The sequence below is a fragment of the Balaenoptera ricei genome, chromosome 1 (genome assembly GCF_028023285.1).
Source record: "Balaenoptera ricei isolate mBalRic1 chromosome 1, mBalRic1.hap2, whole genome shotgun sequence".
Lineage (NCBI taxonomy): Eukaryota > Metazoa > Chordata > Mammalia > Artiodactyla > Balaenopteridae > Balaenoptera > Balaenoptera ricei.
Genome location: NC_082639.1, coordinates 98,098,707 through 98,113,400, shown reverse-complemented (window position 1 = coordinate 98,113,400; position 14,694 = coordinate 98,098,707). Strand labels below are relative to the sequence as shown.

At 48.1% G+C, this 14,694-nt stretch overlaps 1 protein-coding gene across 1 annotated transcript; it reads left to right on the top strand.

The window, feature by feature from the left end:
• Positions 1-25: 25 nt before the first annotated feature.
• On the top strand, positions 26-14,104 carry LOC132368877 (oviduct-specific glycoprotein-like). The gene is given in 12 exon segments (XM_059927637.1): positions 26-77; positions 3,401-3,430; positions 3,839-4,043; positions 5,025-5,081; positions 6,737-6,902; positions 7,387-7,511; positions 8,800-8,908; positions 9,009-9,194; positions 10,771-10,887; positions 12,106-12,241; positions 13,227-13,685; positions 13,688-14,104. Coding segments are annotated over 10 exon segments (1,683 nt in total). The 5' UTR covers positions 26-77; positions 3,401-3,430; positions 3,839-3,963; the 3' UTR covers positions 13,936-14,104.
• Positions 14,105-14,694: the final 590 nt, after the last annotated feature.

Here is a 14,694-nt window from a genome sequence, read left to right as displayed (position 1 = left end):
CTTCATCTAGTTGAGTGTTGTAGAATGTGGAAGAGGTTGTGCTGCAGTGGGGATTTCTTCAGCAAGCCAACTAAAAGGTATTGTACGTGCCTTTTGTCATTTCGTGAGAACAGGCTGAGCATTAGGAAGGAGTGTTTTCTAAGTATCTGGGTGGGTGTGTAAAAATACAAAGCAACGGTTGTACTTTTGACAGCAGGAACCCAAGGAGGAGGATTGGGAGCGAACAGTGCGACATGGCACAGTGATTTTCAACCTGACCCTCACTCAGCATTTCACTATTCATCATCTCCTACACACAGAGGCTTAGTTGCCAATTCTTTGGCACAGTCATCCCTGAATGAAGCAGAGGTCACTCCTGGGCATCCATTGTTATATCTTGCCGTTCTTCTCAGCATCATTAGTCACTTTTGAATGGATGGAAGAGGGAGGTCTGGGATCCAGCCTTGCCCACTGCAGCAGACTAGGAGCCCAGAACACTGAGCCAGGTGCAGATAAAGGAGGTTCAGTTGGCAAGCAGATTTGGCCCTGTGATGGGTACAGCATGAACGGCTAGTGCCCCTGGAAGGAGTCTGGGTGGAAGGGCACAAACCTCGTGGGAAATCTCAGTGATGTGGTATCTGGGGAGCAGGAGGTGGGGTGAAGGGAGGCTTAGAAGCAGAGAGAAGCAGGCATTGACATCAGGGTGATCTTAAAAGACACGCAGTAAGGCCCCAGGAGCCTGGCAAGAATGAGTCAGGACCCAGGCCCTAGGAACCAACTGTGGTGCCTACAGTTATAAACCAGGAAGAGAAATCAAAGCAGAGACCCAGAAACAAGAATTAGGGCACAAGGGCTAGGAACTGGGAAACAAGTAAGAGCTTGGTCACTAGAGTTAGAAACTGCACCAGGGGTAATCTACCAATGGTGCGAGATGTTGCCAAATCTAATCCAGCACTGCATTTATGAGGCTTAAGTATCTCCTGATTCTGATTAATATTAGCTGAAGGTATGGAGGGTGGCATTGAACATGCAGGTGAGACCTAATGATAGTACAGAGCAGGAATTGGATCTCAAGTTTGTTTGGAAACAAAACTCATGTGATTTCCACTGCACTCATCCAAGAGATAAAAGAGAGGGACACACACTGGCTCTGAGGAGTGTGATCCATGTGTTCACTAAACTAGAAGCTCCTTGAGCAGAAACTGTCTTCATCACCACATACCTAGGGTGCCTATCAGGGCCTGGCCTGTGCTGAGTGAATATTCATTGAATACATAAAGGAAGGCAAAGAGGGCTGAACAAATGGAGATACAGCCTCTGTTGGGTGGAGTATTCTCTGGCTTTCCCAAGTTTCAGTGAAATATCCTTGCCCTAAACATTCTATACCAACTTATTGTTCTTACTGCATGATATCCAAGCAACCTGCTGATACAAATTAAACTTTCCTAGTTTCTTCATATTGGAAATGAAGTGAATTCAACCACTAGTCATTGTTACTTCCCAGTGTCATTTATTATATTGACGTCTGGTTAGCACCTCACTGGCATGTGGATTAGGTCAGCTGTGTAAGTCTCCAAGAGGACGGGCATAGTGGATACACTGAGAACATCCAGTTTCTGGTCCCCCCAGATTGAGGTTCACACCCTGTAATATGGGACCTTCTCATGATCTGAGAGCCTCTATAGCAGAAAAGAAAACTGGTAGATCATGAGAACACTGGAGTATAGACCTATGTTATTTATCCTTCATATTATTGTTGTATTTTTAAAAAATTGGCTCCCAGGTGTCCAAAATTGGGTTCATTATATTCCTTAGGTTCATGACACCTCTCATGACAGTGTCACCATTGGCTCACATACTGGCTCAAACATTGTTGACTCATACAAAAATTCAGATTTTTGTCTTCTCTTGAGAAATTGAAGAATCCTCTAAAAGATTGGTTCTATTTCACTGCAAGGCAAAAATTAGTGGCTACTCAGAGTTCTGTCCCTGTTCATACCAATCTCTGTTGTCTCCTGACCAAGAGAAGTTGAAGTGTATCTCTGGGCTTGAACTGTTATTCTAATCAAGTGGAGAGTAAACTATTCTCTTGTGTCCACTTCACCGATTTACATTACCTGCCTGTCAGCGTTTGAGTTTGAGAACCCTGCTCTGGGAGGAAACTCCTGTGCCATCCCTAATAACTACTACCATTCGCTGAGCCCTTACTCTAGGCAAAGCACTGAACTAACAGTTTTTCACACATTATCTCTTTATTCATATAAAACCCTATGAGGTAAGTTCAAGTGTTATCTCCATTTTATAGGTGTAGAAACTGAAGCTCAAAGAGCTAAATAACTGCCCAAAATGATAAAACTTGTAATTTTTGACACTGGGATTCAAACTTTGGCCTGCCTGAGTCCATAGCTTGGCCTTTTTAACTTTACATTACACAGGTTTTCTAACCACTAATCTTATAACATTAGAATTACTGCTGCCCTTCAGTGTTTCTTCCTCATACTCAGTCCACGTGGGGCTGAATTCCAGGAGGAGGGGCTGAGTACCACCCTGCCCTCGCCAGGGCCCATGGTGGACACCCACTCTGTGCCAGTGTCAGAGGGAGTTGTTGCTTTGTTGGATCTGAGAGCTATAGCTCTGCTGGGCGGGAGGACAGGAGATGCTGGGGTCACTGTGACTCTGGGGCAGCTGCCCATTAATCACTGTCCCTGGTTTTGTGTGTGTTTAGCTGGGCTATCCCAGTGCTGTCCCAGGGTCATATCTGGGGAAGTGCATATAAAGGGGCTCGAGGTCTAGACCTGCAGCTCTCAGACCACAGAGATGGGGAAGCTGTTGCTGTGGGTTGGTGAGTGTGGTGGGTCCCAGCCCCACAGTGTCTCTTAGTTCAGGAGGTGCCAGGCTTCATAAGCTCATTGTCTCTGTGGTTCCTGGGAAGCATCCTGCGACTCGGGGCCCTGGATTAGGTAGAGGTGGGACAGGACACAGTGAAGGGCCAGAGGGGCCCAGGGAGGAGTGGTCAGAGCAGTGGTTGTGCTCTGGCTGCACATTAAACATTTTTATGCCTGGCTTCCACCTCGGAGCAGTTCATTCAGAATCTCTGGGGGAGGAGCCAGGATATCACTACTTTTAAATTAGCATCCAGGGTTGAGAACCATTGACCTTGAGCTTTTGCTGGGACTTCTAAATGTCATGGTTGTCCCTGTGCAAAGCACGTGTGTATACGTGTGGTGTTTATTGAAGTGGAAAGGAGCTTAGATAGATCTGGCTTCACCTGCTCAGTGTAGAGAAGAGGAAAGAGGGAAGGGTGTGTGTGTCTCCATTTGCTTGAGTTGGTGGGTGCACGCAGAACTGGAGGGTGTGCTGGAGTGTGTCACTCTGGGTGTGCCTGTGAATCTGCGTGTGATTCCTCCTTTGTCTCCCACAGGGCTGGTTCTTGTGCTGAAACACCACAATGGTAAGGACACTGTGTGGTCCTCTCCAGAGCCAGGGAGAGTGTCCACCTGAGAAGTGCTCCATGTCTAGTGCTCCTGCAGCCCCGCCCTGCCCTGGCTCCGTGTCAGGGGTCACTGACCCAATGCAGTTCAGCAGAGGATTTTCAGTCACCTGCTGTTTGGCTCACTCCTTGTGCCAGGATCCAGGCTCGAGGATCCATTCTGATGAGGGTTTCACAAGGCATTCTTCCCCCCGCCCCCGGGGACCCCAGCAGTGGGGGGAGGGACCTGCCTTCAGTGTAGCTTTGGGGAGTGAGTGGGGAGGTGTTACAGTGGCCTTGCCTCTTGAGCTGTGTCCACGCTGCTCTGTGGAAGCTGCTCTCCACCCCCACCTTGGTTTCTGCCAACAAATGCCTGCTCTGCCCTGCCAGGTGCTGCCCACAAACTGGTGTGTTATTTCACCAACTGGGCATTTAGTCGGCCCAGCCCTGCTTCGATCCTGCCCCGGGACCTGGACCCCTTTCTCTGCACCCACCTGGTATTTGCCTTTGCCTCAATGAACAACAATCAGATTGTTCCTAAGGATCCCCAGGATGAGAAAATCCTCTACGCAGAGTTCAACAAGCTCAAGGAGAGGTGTGTTCATTTTGGATGTGGGGTTGTATTTTACAAATGGAAGAGAGTTAATCCTTTTCTCCTGTGAGTCGTCAACTTTCCTCTGATCCTTGTGTCCTAGCCTCCTGTCCAGGGCGCTCCGGATCATCCCTGCCTTGGGAGCTCCCCGCTGCTCAGCACTCTGAGCTCGTCCTTGCCCCCTTGCCTTCGTGGCTGCTGTGGCCCCTGCTTGGAATGCCCTCCTCTCTCTTCTCTGCCTGGCATCCCCCAACTCACCCTTCAAGCCCCGTGTTGAGGATTCTATGTGTTAATGCTGTTCAAGCGCTTCAGAGAGGGCTGTGCATCACAAATGCTTCACAAATGCTAGTGTTTCTGTTACCATCTATCACCTGCAAATGAGCCCCCCAAGGGAAGGGCCAATGTCTGTGAAATCTTTGTACACCAGTGGCTGGGTCAGTGCCCGGCAGAGAGCTGGTGCTCAGTACTCCCTCCCCAGGACTCCTGGGCTCTCCTGCCCAGGGGGTGGTCTGTCACTGCATGCATGGTTATAGAAGGGTGGAGAAAATCCATGTCACTAGATTACAAGCTCTGGAGAGGAGAGCAGGGAGCTTGTCCTCTGTTCACTGCTGTATCTCAAGCAGCTAAAGCAGTCAGTGGCAAATAATAATGGCTCAGTAAACGTTTGTTGACTAAGAAAGTGAGTGAAGAGGAATTTTAGGCTGCTTTTTCTTTTCCTTTTTATGGGACTGTCATGGGAGCGGGGAGTCTGGGGGGCTTTGGGCAGCCTGGGCTTCCTGGGTGTGATGACTTGTTTGTGGGCTGCTTGTTCTCCCTCTTTTCCTTCTTCCCTTCTTGGGTTCTGCTGGGCTCTGCTCTTTTCTTCCTTAGGTTCCCCCACCCGTCTCCCCCTTTCCGTTCCTGTCCTCCCATCCCCCCTACTTCCCACAGTTCCCCAAATGAATGAATGAGAACCCAGCTCACGGACTCTGTCCTGCATCACAGGAACAGGGAGCTGAAAACACTGCTGTCCATCGGGGGCTGGAACTTCGGCACATCGAGGTGAGACTGTGCTGTCAGGTCTTCTCTCTGGGGTGGGGGCGATGTATGGGGGAGGAGCAGGCAGGCCGGAGGTGAGGACAGAGTGGGGAGCCAGCTGGGCCGTGGGGAGACACGCTAGTACCCCCCCGAGTCCTGACCTGGCCCTGGAGTCCAGGGTCCCCCGACCTCTCCTCCATGGTGAGTGAGGGGAGACGAGGCAGGTCCAGGAGGTGGTGAGAAAGGGGCTGGGGGGAAATGAGGGGAAAAATGGGGTGCTCATAGTTGTCCCCTCAATGCTTCATAAGAGGCAGGGCTTTTGCCTCAGAGAGGGGAGGAGTCTTCTTTAGGACATGGATAAACCCCAAGCCTCCCAGGGCCTGGGTTTCCTCGCTTTATAAATGGAGCCAGTGGTATCAAGCTGAAAGGATGGGAGGAAAGGAAGTGATATAAACAGGATGCTCAGCTGAGCCCCTGGACACATGGTCTGTGTCCAGTGCACGGTGGCTACTCCTCGTCGCCCTCCACTAGGCAGCGTGGAGGTGACAAACTGCCTTCATGTTCTCTGAAGAAACTTTCCCCCTATTTCATGGCTGAGGCCAAGGGTAGAGAGTTGCCTCCCTTCCTGCCTTAGAGGAAGGAGCTGTAGGAGAGGGACACCTGGAGGCCTGAGAGTGCGGGAACGTGAGGAAGCAACTGGCACAGAACCCAGGAGCAATGCAGGGAGGATGCAGGGAGCTGGATGAGAGCCGGCTCTGCCTGACCCCAGGCCTCGCCTCTCCACGGGCCGCCTCTTCTTGAACATTTTGCTGTGTCCAGATGCTGGCCAGGGGATTTACATGCATTATCTCATGATTACTCAGGAGAGGCTTACAAAGTGGTTGTTTGGATCTCAAATTTGTAGGAAAAAATCAAGAGTCAGAAATTAAGGAACCTGCAGTATTTCACCCAGGTGTCCCTGAGATCACCCAGCTAGGAGGTGGCAAACAGATAATGGAACCAGGCCTGCCTAAGTCTGAATCTGGTTAATTTTCTAATCATTGCACTCAGGACTAGTCCCAAATTGCTTAAAGTTCAATAAGTTACAAGTTTTCCAATAGTGTCTTTACTATGGGAGAGAAAACACTAGAAAAAATAGAAAACAATCAAACAGCCAAAGAACAAAAGAGCAAAGAGTCCAGAACCCTTAGTCAGAGCATGGCCCTCTTGTGCCACGTTAGCTCAGAGATCTTTCTGGAAATGCTGGCCCTTGGCTCATGTTCCCTCCCCGAATCTGTTCAGGCAGAGAAAGTCAGTGCCAGGACAGGGTGTCAGGACTAAGCTGTTACCCACGAGGAAACAGCAGAGGGACAGTGCCTGGCTAGGGGCGGACCATGTTTTCAGAGGCCAAGCTGGCCTGAGCCTGCTCTCTCCACCCCAGGCTGTGTGCTTGTTTCCATCTGGCAGGGGGAGTTGTGGTTTGCAAATCCTCCCTGGAGGCTGAAGTCCCCGTTCCTGGGTATTGGAGCCCCGTGCTAGGAGGGGCTTTAAGAGACTCTGAGAGTTTCAAAGACCTGCCTTCCTTTCCTCAGTCACATCCACTGTGCCCTCCACGGGGTGCGAACCAAGGGGTCTTGTAAGGGATGCTGAGGTTGTGGCTGAGGCCAACGCTCCTGGCCTCACCCCTGGTCTCCCTGCAGGTTCACCACGATGCTGTCCACATTTGCCAACCGGGAGAAGTTTGTCAATTCAGTGATAGCCCTTCTGAGGACACATGGCTTTGATGGTCTGGACCTCTTCTTCTTGTACCCTGGACTCAGAGGCAGCCCCAGGCGTGACCGCTGGACCTTTGTCTTCTTACTTGAAGTAAGGCCAGCCTGGCAGCTCCCGAATGCAGAAATGATTCTACTTTGATCATATCTGGGCTCAGGGCAGAGGGGAAGCCTAAGGCCGGGGACAAGGGCAAGACAGCGGTAACAGAAGGTTGTTTACTGCCATCACCTGCAGGTGTTGGACAAAGAGCTGCCTAGCAAGGGCCCTGTGGCAGCTCTTTCTCTCTGTCACATCCGGGCCTTGGCCCAGCCCTCCAGCCTGAGTGATGCCTTCTCCTTGCAGCTCCTGGACTCCCTCAGGTGGGCTGTCTGAACTCTGCTCCTGGGCCTGCTGCCAGCCTTCTGTTCAATGACTTACCACATTGGCTCACGTCCGCCTTTCTCACGAGCCTGTGGGCAGGGCTGGTGTCTGACTCTCCAGGCTCAAGGGGCTCCGTAAATAAAGGTTTCTTGGATGAGTCTTGTTTTCCCAGACTCTGCTTTGTCTGGTTCTCGCATCTGCCTCTCTTTCTTCCCAGGAGCTCCTGTTTGCTTTCAGGAAGGAGGCGCAGCTCACCATGCGTCCAAGGCTGCTGCTCTCTGCTGCTGTCTCTGGGGACCCCCGTGTTATCCAAAAAGCCTATGATGTGCACCTTCTGGGAAGGTGAGTGGGTGCTGCCTTGGTGGACAGGACATTGGAGGGAAGGAGGCATCTCAAGCTCAGAACCCCAGAGGTGCCCAAGCACTGTCCTTGAGCTTTCCAAGTTCCTGCCCTGCTGTGAGTGCACCGTTGGGAGGTGGGCTGATCAGGAGCATGGGTGGGGACAAGGATTATTCCAGTATATTCTGGGCTTTGCTTAGGAGATCAGCGGGAGGTGATGTAGTATCAGTCCTCACCACAGCATCTTCTTGGGTAGAGATCTATAGCACCCATCGCTGGGTCTCTAGGAGAGAATCCAGTGGTCTGGCCTCTGCTGTCCCAGAGTCCCCTGTAGGCATTCACTGGGTCCCAGATAGCTCGTATCACATAGACGGATTAGTTGCCAACTACTGCCACTGCAACAAAAATAGGAATGCCCAGTCAGGCCCTGTTTTCAGAGCACAGGTCTTCATGCAAAAGTTACAAAATCAGGCAAAGAGAGCTCCTAACTTTCTGGACAGCTCTGGACTAATTTTCTCAAAGCTAAAGAATCAAGTATTTACAGATGTGATAACTGAGGCAGATGCAGAACACAAGAAATCACACGCAATTTTTGCATGTGATTACACTTAGGGAGAGTGGTTCCATTGTGGCAGGAAAGGTGAGAGACCCAGTGGGGCACAATTGGCTAGTGTTGGTCTTACAGCCAGGCAGGATTGAGTGAGACCACCTTCACCTAGCTGGGTCACCTTAGACAAATTAGATAACGGTATGAGTTTCAGTTTCTTCATTTTAAAATGGAGACAATTGTAGTACTTAGGGCATTGGACAGATTAAAATTAAATTAGATAATCCATGTTAACCTGTACACCTGTGACCTGGTAAGGCTCAATTACACTTTGTCATTTGGAAAGCTTTCTGGAAGAGATGGGTTTCAATGGTTCCTTGAATGGTAGAAGGACAGAAGCTTTTTCATGCTGTGGGTCAGAACTGCTTACACATGACGATTTATGCAGACGTCTATTGCACTTGTATCAGCCTGAATGCCTTTGTTTTCTGTTCTGACCCCTGCTCACTCCCTTGGATACTCTCAGCATGGCATAGGTCCTGATGCACCACCGTCCCTAACCAGCTGTGTGTTCCAGGGGCAGCCTCTCAAGTGGAGGGCACAGCTTGGGCAGTCCCCACAGGCAGAAATGGCAGGGAAGTTGGGTGCCCAATGTACAGCTAGTTAGCTAGTCATCGCTGTGATGATTGGACTTGAAAATCTAGCTAGCACGATCTTCATATCTCCTCTTCCTGCCCCTTACAGACTACTGGATTTCATCAGCGTCTTGTCTTATGACTTACATGGAAGCTGGGAAAAGTTCACAGGGCACAATAGCCCGCTGTTCTCTATGCCCAAGGACCCCAAATCTTCGGTAAGAAAAAGAAAGCTCTCATGTGTCCCAAAAATCTGTCCCTGAGCCAGGCCATTGGCTCTTGGTAAGAAGGAGGGGTTTGTATTCTTCCTACCTGTAGGCATATGCCATGAACTACTGGCGAAAGCTTGGGGCAGCACCTGAGAAGCTCCTTATGGGGCTCCCCACCTATGGACGTACTTTTCACCTCCTCAAAGCCTCTAAGAATGAGTTGTGGGCAGAAGCTGTGGGACCAGCATCTCCAGGGAAGTACACCAAGCAAGCTGGCTTCTTGGCTTATTATGAGGTGACAGGAATGGGGACCTCTGTATATTAGTTAGGGCTCCCACACCCCAGCCCAGGGCAAGAGCAAGGACAGGGAGAAAGGCAAGAGTGAGGGCTAGAGACAGGACAAGGAGGTGGTTTACTGGGGCAAGGGAAACCCACTCTCTGGGATATTCTGTTTCTTCTGGGGAAGTTGAGTCCTTTGTTAGGGGTGAGGAACTAGGTGGAGTCTGAATAGATGAGGACAGATATTTTACCCCTTAGAAGAATCTTAAAAGATATTTAAGTCAATCCTGACTCAATATATGGCCTAAACATAATTAATATTTGCTATATATATATATATATATAATTTCAAACAATTGCCAAGGTAAAAGAATAGTATAATGTCCTCTCACTCTCCCTGATTTCCAAATACCCCTCACCCAGCTTCAATCAATAACCACTCATGACCAATCTTGTTTCTTCTCTGCTCCCTAAATCGCTCCCTCCCACTACTAGATAATTTTGAAGTAATTCAAGACATCTCCCATCACAGATTCTTTCTCCTCTACCCTAATTCCACTCCCTAATCCCCATCCCAGCAAAGCTTACTGTTGACTGAAGGAAAGAGACATGGACCCAAGGGATGTGAAACAAAAGAGAAGACAGTAAGAGGCACCGAGTATGTGGCTGTAGTACCTGGGAAGGTCTTATGGCGCATGAGCAGATCTTTGAAGCACAGGTAGAGTCCTGATGGACACGAACGACAAGATGGGAAGGACCTCCTAGGCAGAGAACTGCAGGCACATAGACACAGGTGTGTAGGGGCGCCAGGGAGTGAGCTGCGTCTTTACCTGAGGTAGTAGTGGAGGTGCTGGTGTCTCTCCAATCTCTATTCTGTGCTGGCTGCCTGGAGGTGTTTTCCTGCTAGTCCAGTGAAGCATGGTTATGAGTGATGACATAGTTGAAGGAGTGTTCTTGAAGGACACTATGGGTCAAAGAAATTTTGGTAGACTAAACTTTTAATTTCAAAAAAAAAACCTTACACATTAACTTCTGCAGCCCAACTTGAACACATCTACGTCTTTGCAGCCTATGGTCTCCAGCTCAGTGATGGGTACCCAGTCCACACTCAGTGCTTCTTTGATTGTAATAACCTAGTTCTCCCTGCCTTCGAGATCCTTTATATTTATTATAGATTCGAAAGTTAGTTTGATAACTACCTAGATGGGGCAGTTTATGTTGGTTTTAATGAACACAGGAGACACTTGTTCATGAAAATTCTTTGAAAAAGATACAGGTTTGGTCCAGAGTCAGGTTTGTTACTGTAGTAGTTTGGTATTGACATTATTTACCAAACCCTGGTTTGGTTACTTAAGGATGTCAGCCACTCCTTGGTTCTCTCTCTGTTTATCCATCACGGATGTCAGAGGAAGGAATGTGTGGTAGTAGGAATTTCGCAGAATAGAGAGAAGGTCCCTTGTGAGTGGCTTCCCCACCCCCTCTTTGGTCTACCTTCTTCTCACTCCCTGGTGAGGGATTCTTGGGTTCTTTATCCTTGCTGGTGCTTCCCTCCATGGCACTTCACAGAACTGACCTGGTGATCTTCTTGGCAGATTTGCTCCTTCATCTGGGGAGCGAAGAAGCGCTGGATTGATGATCAGTATGTCCCATATGCCTACAAGGGGAAGGAGTGGGTTGGCTATGATGATGCCGTCAGCTTCAGTTACAAGGTGAGACCTTGTTCCTTTCTTGCTCCAGCACAGAGTTTCCCTCTGCTTCCATGAGGCCTTTGTCTGTACCGTCTGTGAGTGTGTGTGTGTGTGTGTGTATGTGAGTGTATGTGTGTGTGTATAACTATAAAACTGGCAGGTTAACTTGTTAGCCTGTAAGTAGAAAAAAATCTCAGAATCTTCAGTTTCAAACTTAACAATTATGGGGTTCATTCTTATTTTACATTTGGGAAAAGTAAAGCCGAGAAGGAGCCAACTGATTTGGCCTTGGAGCTGTTTGGATATGACAGATTGTGTCTTTTCCATCAGCCTTACAGAAAACACTCATAAAGTAATAATAAAACCTGGATTCAAGGCTAAACATATGCCTTTTAGTTATATCTGAAGTTTAAAAAATCATGGATAAAAACCTTTATTTCTTATATGTGTAAAATGTACAATATTATCTGCTCTTCTCCTCCTTTCTAGCGTCACTATGGTATAAGGTATGTTGATGTGATTTATAAAAAATAAAGCAATATCTGTCATTTAATATGATGATAATGGTGATTAGCAGGCTGGGGAGACAGTGTTTAACATTTACTATGTGCAAAGCATTGCTCCAAATGTTTTACATGTAGGAATTTAAAAATTGTTTTTCAAATCGTGGCAAAATATATACAACATAAAAGTCACCATTTTACCTATTTTGTTACAGTTCAGTAGCATTAAGTACATTCACATTGTTGTGTAACTATCACCCTTATCCATCTCAGAACTTTCTTGCCTTCCCAAACTGAAACTCCACACCCATTAAACAACTCCCCATTCCTCCCTCACGCAGCTCCTGCTAATCCCAACTCTACCTTCCATCTCTATGAATTTAACTACTCTAAGTACTTCTATGAGTGGAATCATAGTATTTGTCTTTTTGTAGCTGGCTTATTTCACTTAGCATAATGTCTTCCAATTCCATCCATGTTGTAACATGTGCATGTAGGAGTTCTTTGGATCCTAAAAATGTTGGAAATGTTATTATCCACTTTTTTTTACCCATGAGGCAACTAAGAGACATAGCTTTATGTAACTTTTTTCAAGATCCCATAGCTGATAAGCAGTAGAGGCTAGATTCAAATACAGACTACATGCCTAACCATCCTGCCATATTGCCTTCTGAGAGCCCATCTGTTTTTGCCATTGTACCTAGTACAGTGGGTTGACTGACTACTGCTTTTTCAGGCATTTTTCATAATGAGAGAGCATTTTGGGGGGGCCATGGTGTGGACATTGGACCTGGATGACGTCAGGGGCACTTTCTGTGGCACTGGCCCTTTCCCCCTTGTCTACACATTGAATAATCTCCTGGTGAAGGCTGGTGAGTAGCTATGACCTGGAAGCTGGGGTTGGCTGTTGCACACCCAGCTACTGGTGCGTGCTTTCTGTTAGATCTAAAGGCTTTGGTGAGGCAACATGACACTGAAGAAAGACAATAAGCTTTGATGCCATGCTAGTCTGCTTTCTGATCTTGGTTTGAATGCATGCTCTATTTGACCTCTGTGAGCTTTGTTTTACCCATCTACAGAATGGGAGTAATCCTTATACTCAGGACATGATACAAACTAAATGAGATACGGAATGAAAACATGCTGGCTCATAGTGAACACAATATATGTTAATTTATTTCTCTATTTCTTTTTCCTGTTTTCATGGGACAAGAGCCAGAAAAGGAAATTAGGTTTCTTTTTGATATCTCTTTGATAGTAGAGACTGCCTTGGCAGTTAGGAGATGGAACCTGGCATGCTAGAGCTGCAACAGTCTTGGAGATGTTCTATAACCCTCATTTTGTGAGGAGACTAGGGCTCAGAAAGATAATACAGCAAGTCAGAGGTGGAAATGGGAATCCAACCCAATTCTTTACAGCATGCTGTCTAGAGCAGCTTCCTTGCCCTCAGCCTTGTTCCTGGTGCCTCCCACAATGGGGGACACAAAAGGGTTCTCCTTGAGGATTCCACAAGTAAGAAACAGGCTTTGGGGGCAAGGTCTTGCTCAAGGTGCAAAGGTCAAATCAAGGGCTTAAGCATAGAGAACTGGCAGACTCGCCCTTGGGGTTACTCACCGGAAATGTAGCAGACCCACTGAGTGCCCATGGGTCCCTGGGATCATGTTACCATGATGAGGTAGGGGAGCAGGGCTTCTATGTGTTGAGATTTTGTCTATGTCCTCAAGTGGGTGCATTAGGAAATCCTCCAATTCTGGTGTGGGAGCAAGTACTTCAGCCCTGGAGTGGGTCTAGTCCTGCCAGTGGTAGGATGGGAAAGAAGGGGTAGGAATCTCAACCTTTTCTGATGATTTCCTCTAGAGTTCAGCTCAACTCCTTCACCAAAATTTTGGCTCTCAACTACTGTGAATTCTTCAAGAATTGGCCCTGAAAGGCTGACTGTGATCAAGGATTTGACCACTGATTTGGGGATCTTGCCCCCCGGAGGAGAGGCTGTGGCCACGGAGATCCATAGAAAGTCTGAAACTTTGACCACAGTCCCCAGAGGTGGGCTTGTGACCCCTACAAGGGAAACTCTGTCCTTTGGAAAGCACCCTGTAACTCCAGAATGGAAGACTGTGACCCCTGGAGAGGAGACCATGACCTCTGTGGGCCACCAGGCTGTGACCCCTGGAGGGATAACTGTGGCTCCTGTGCATCTTCAGACTGGAGAGAAAATCATGCCCCCAAGAAGGAAGGCTGAAGCCCCTGAGAAGATGACCGTCCCCTCAGGAAAGATGACAGTCACCCCTGCTGGGCAGACTGAGACTCTTGAGAGGCGATTTTGACTTCTGAGGTGGACCCTGACCCCCTGGTGGGTTACTTTGGTCTTCACACAGAAGCTGAAAACTGGATGCTGCTCTCTGGTCCTGTCATCTCGCCCCCAGGACACACTGCTCTTGCTTTTGACAAGCCCTTTGTTCCCACTGATGGAAATCATTCCTCTGATGATTCAGTAACCCTTCCAATGAGTCCTCTCTCTCTAAAGAAAGAAAATCCAGAAAACTCTGCTGTGGACCGAGGATCCTAAAATCTGTTGTTGGCAGAAACTGGGGAAAGTCCTTGCCTTTTCTTCTGGGTCCCCTGACAGAAGCTGCTTGTGCCCAGCCATTCATAAACCATTCTTGGGACAAAGCAGGCCCCAGGCCACACTGAGTTCATCTCTTTTCTGTTGAATAAACTGGAAGCATAAGAATTCATTTGAGTTCTCTGAAGTTCTTTTCTTGAAATGACCTGTGCTAGCCAGTTGTCAGCTTCTCCCTTTCAAGCTCACTTTCCTCTCCTGTTATTTTTGGAAAGAGGGAGTTTGTGTCTAGCCCATGCTGATGTGGATTCCAGTGTCCACTATGTGCTTCCCTCTCTGCCGTGAACAACTGCTGACTTCACTGTTGGTCAGAGCCAGAATCTCCTCTAGAGAAGTTTTCCATACTCCTCAAGGGGGCTGAGAGAAGAAGGAAGGTGTTGTGCCTTCCAATTATATTCCCTACTTTGTAAAGTCTTAATTGTCTCTGAAAAAACACCCCCACCTATTCTCTCCATAAGAAGTGGTGGAGGGGAAGACAAAAGCAGTCTTTTTTGTGTTACCTGCAAACTTCTCCTAGGTCTCCTCCAGAAACACCAGTTCCTATACTACACACTGCAGTCCTCCTACAGAGTATTTTCCTGGGCATGATTGACCCTCATAGTCAATATAGACACAGGACCAATTTCTAACCCCCCTTTTCTGGGAAACAGTGATGCTAGTGAGTGTCAGATCTACCACCAATGTTACCTTTTCTTTTGGAAGTGC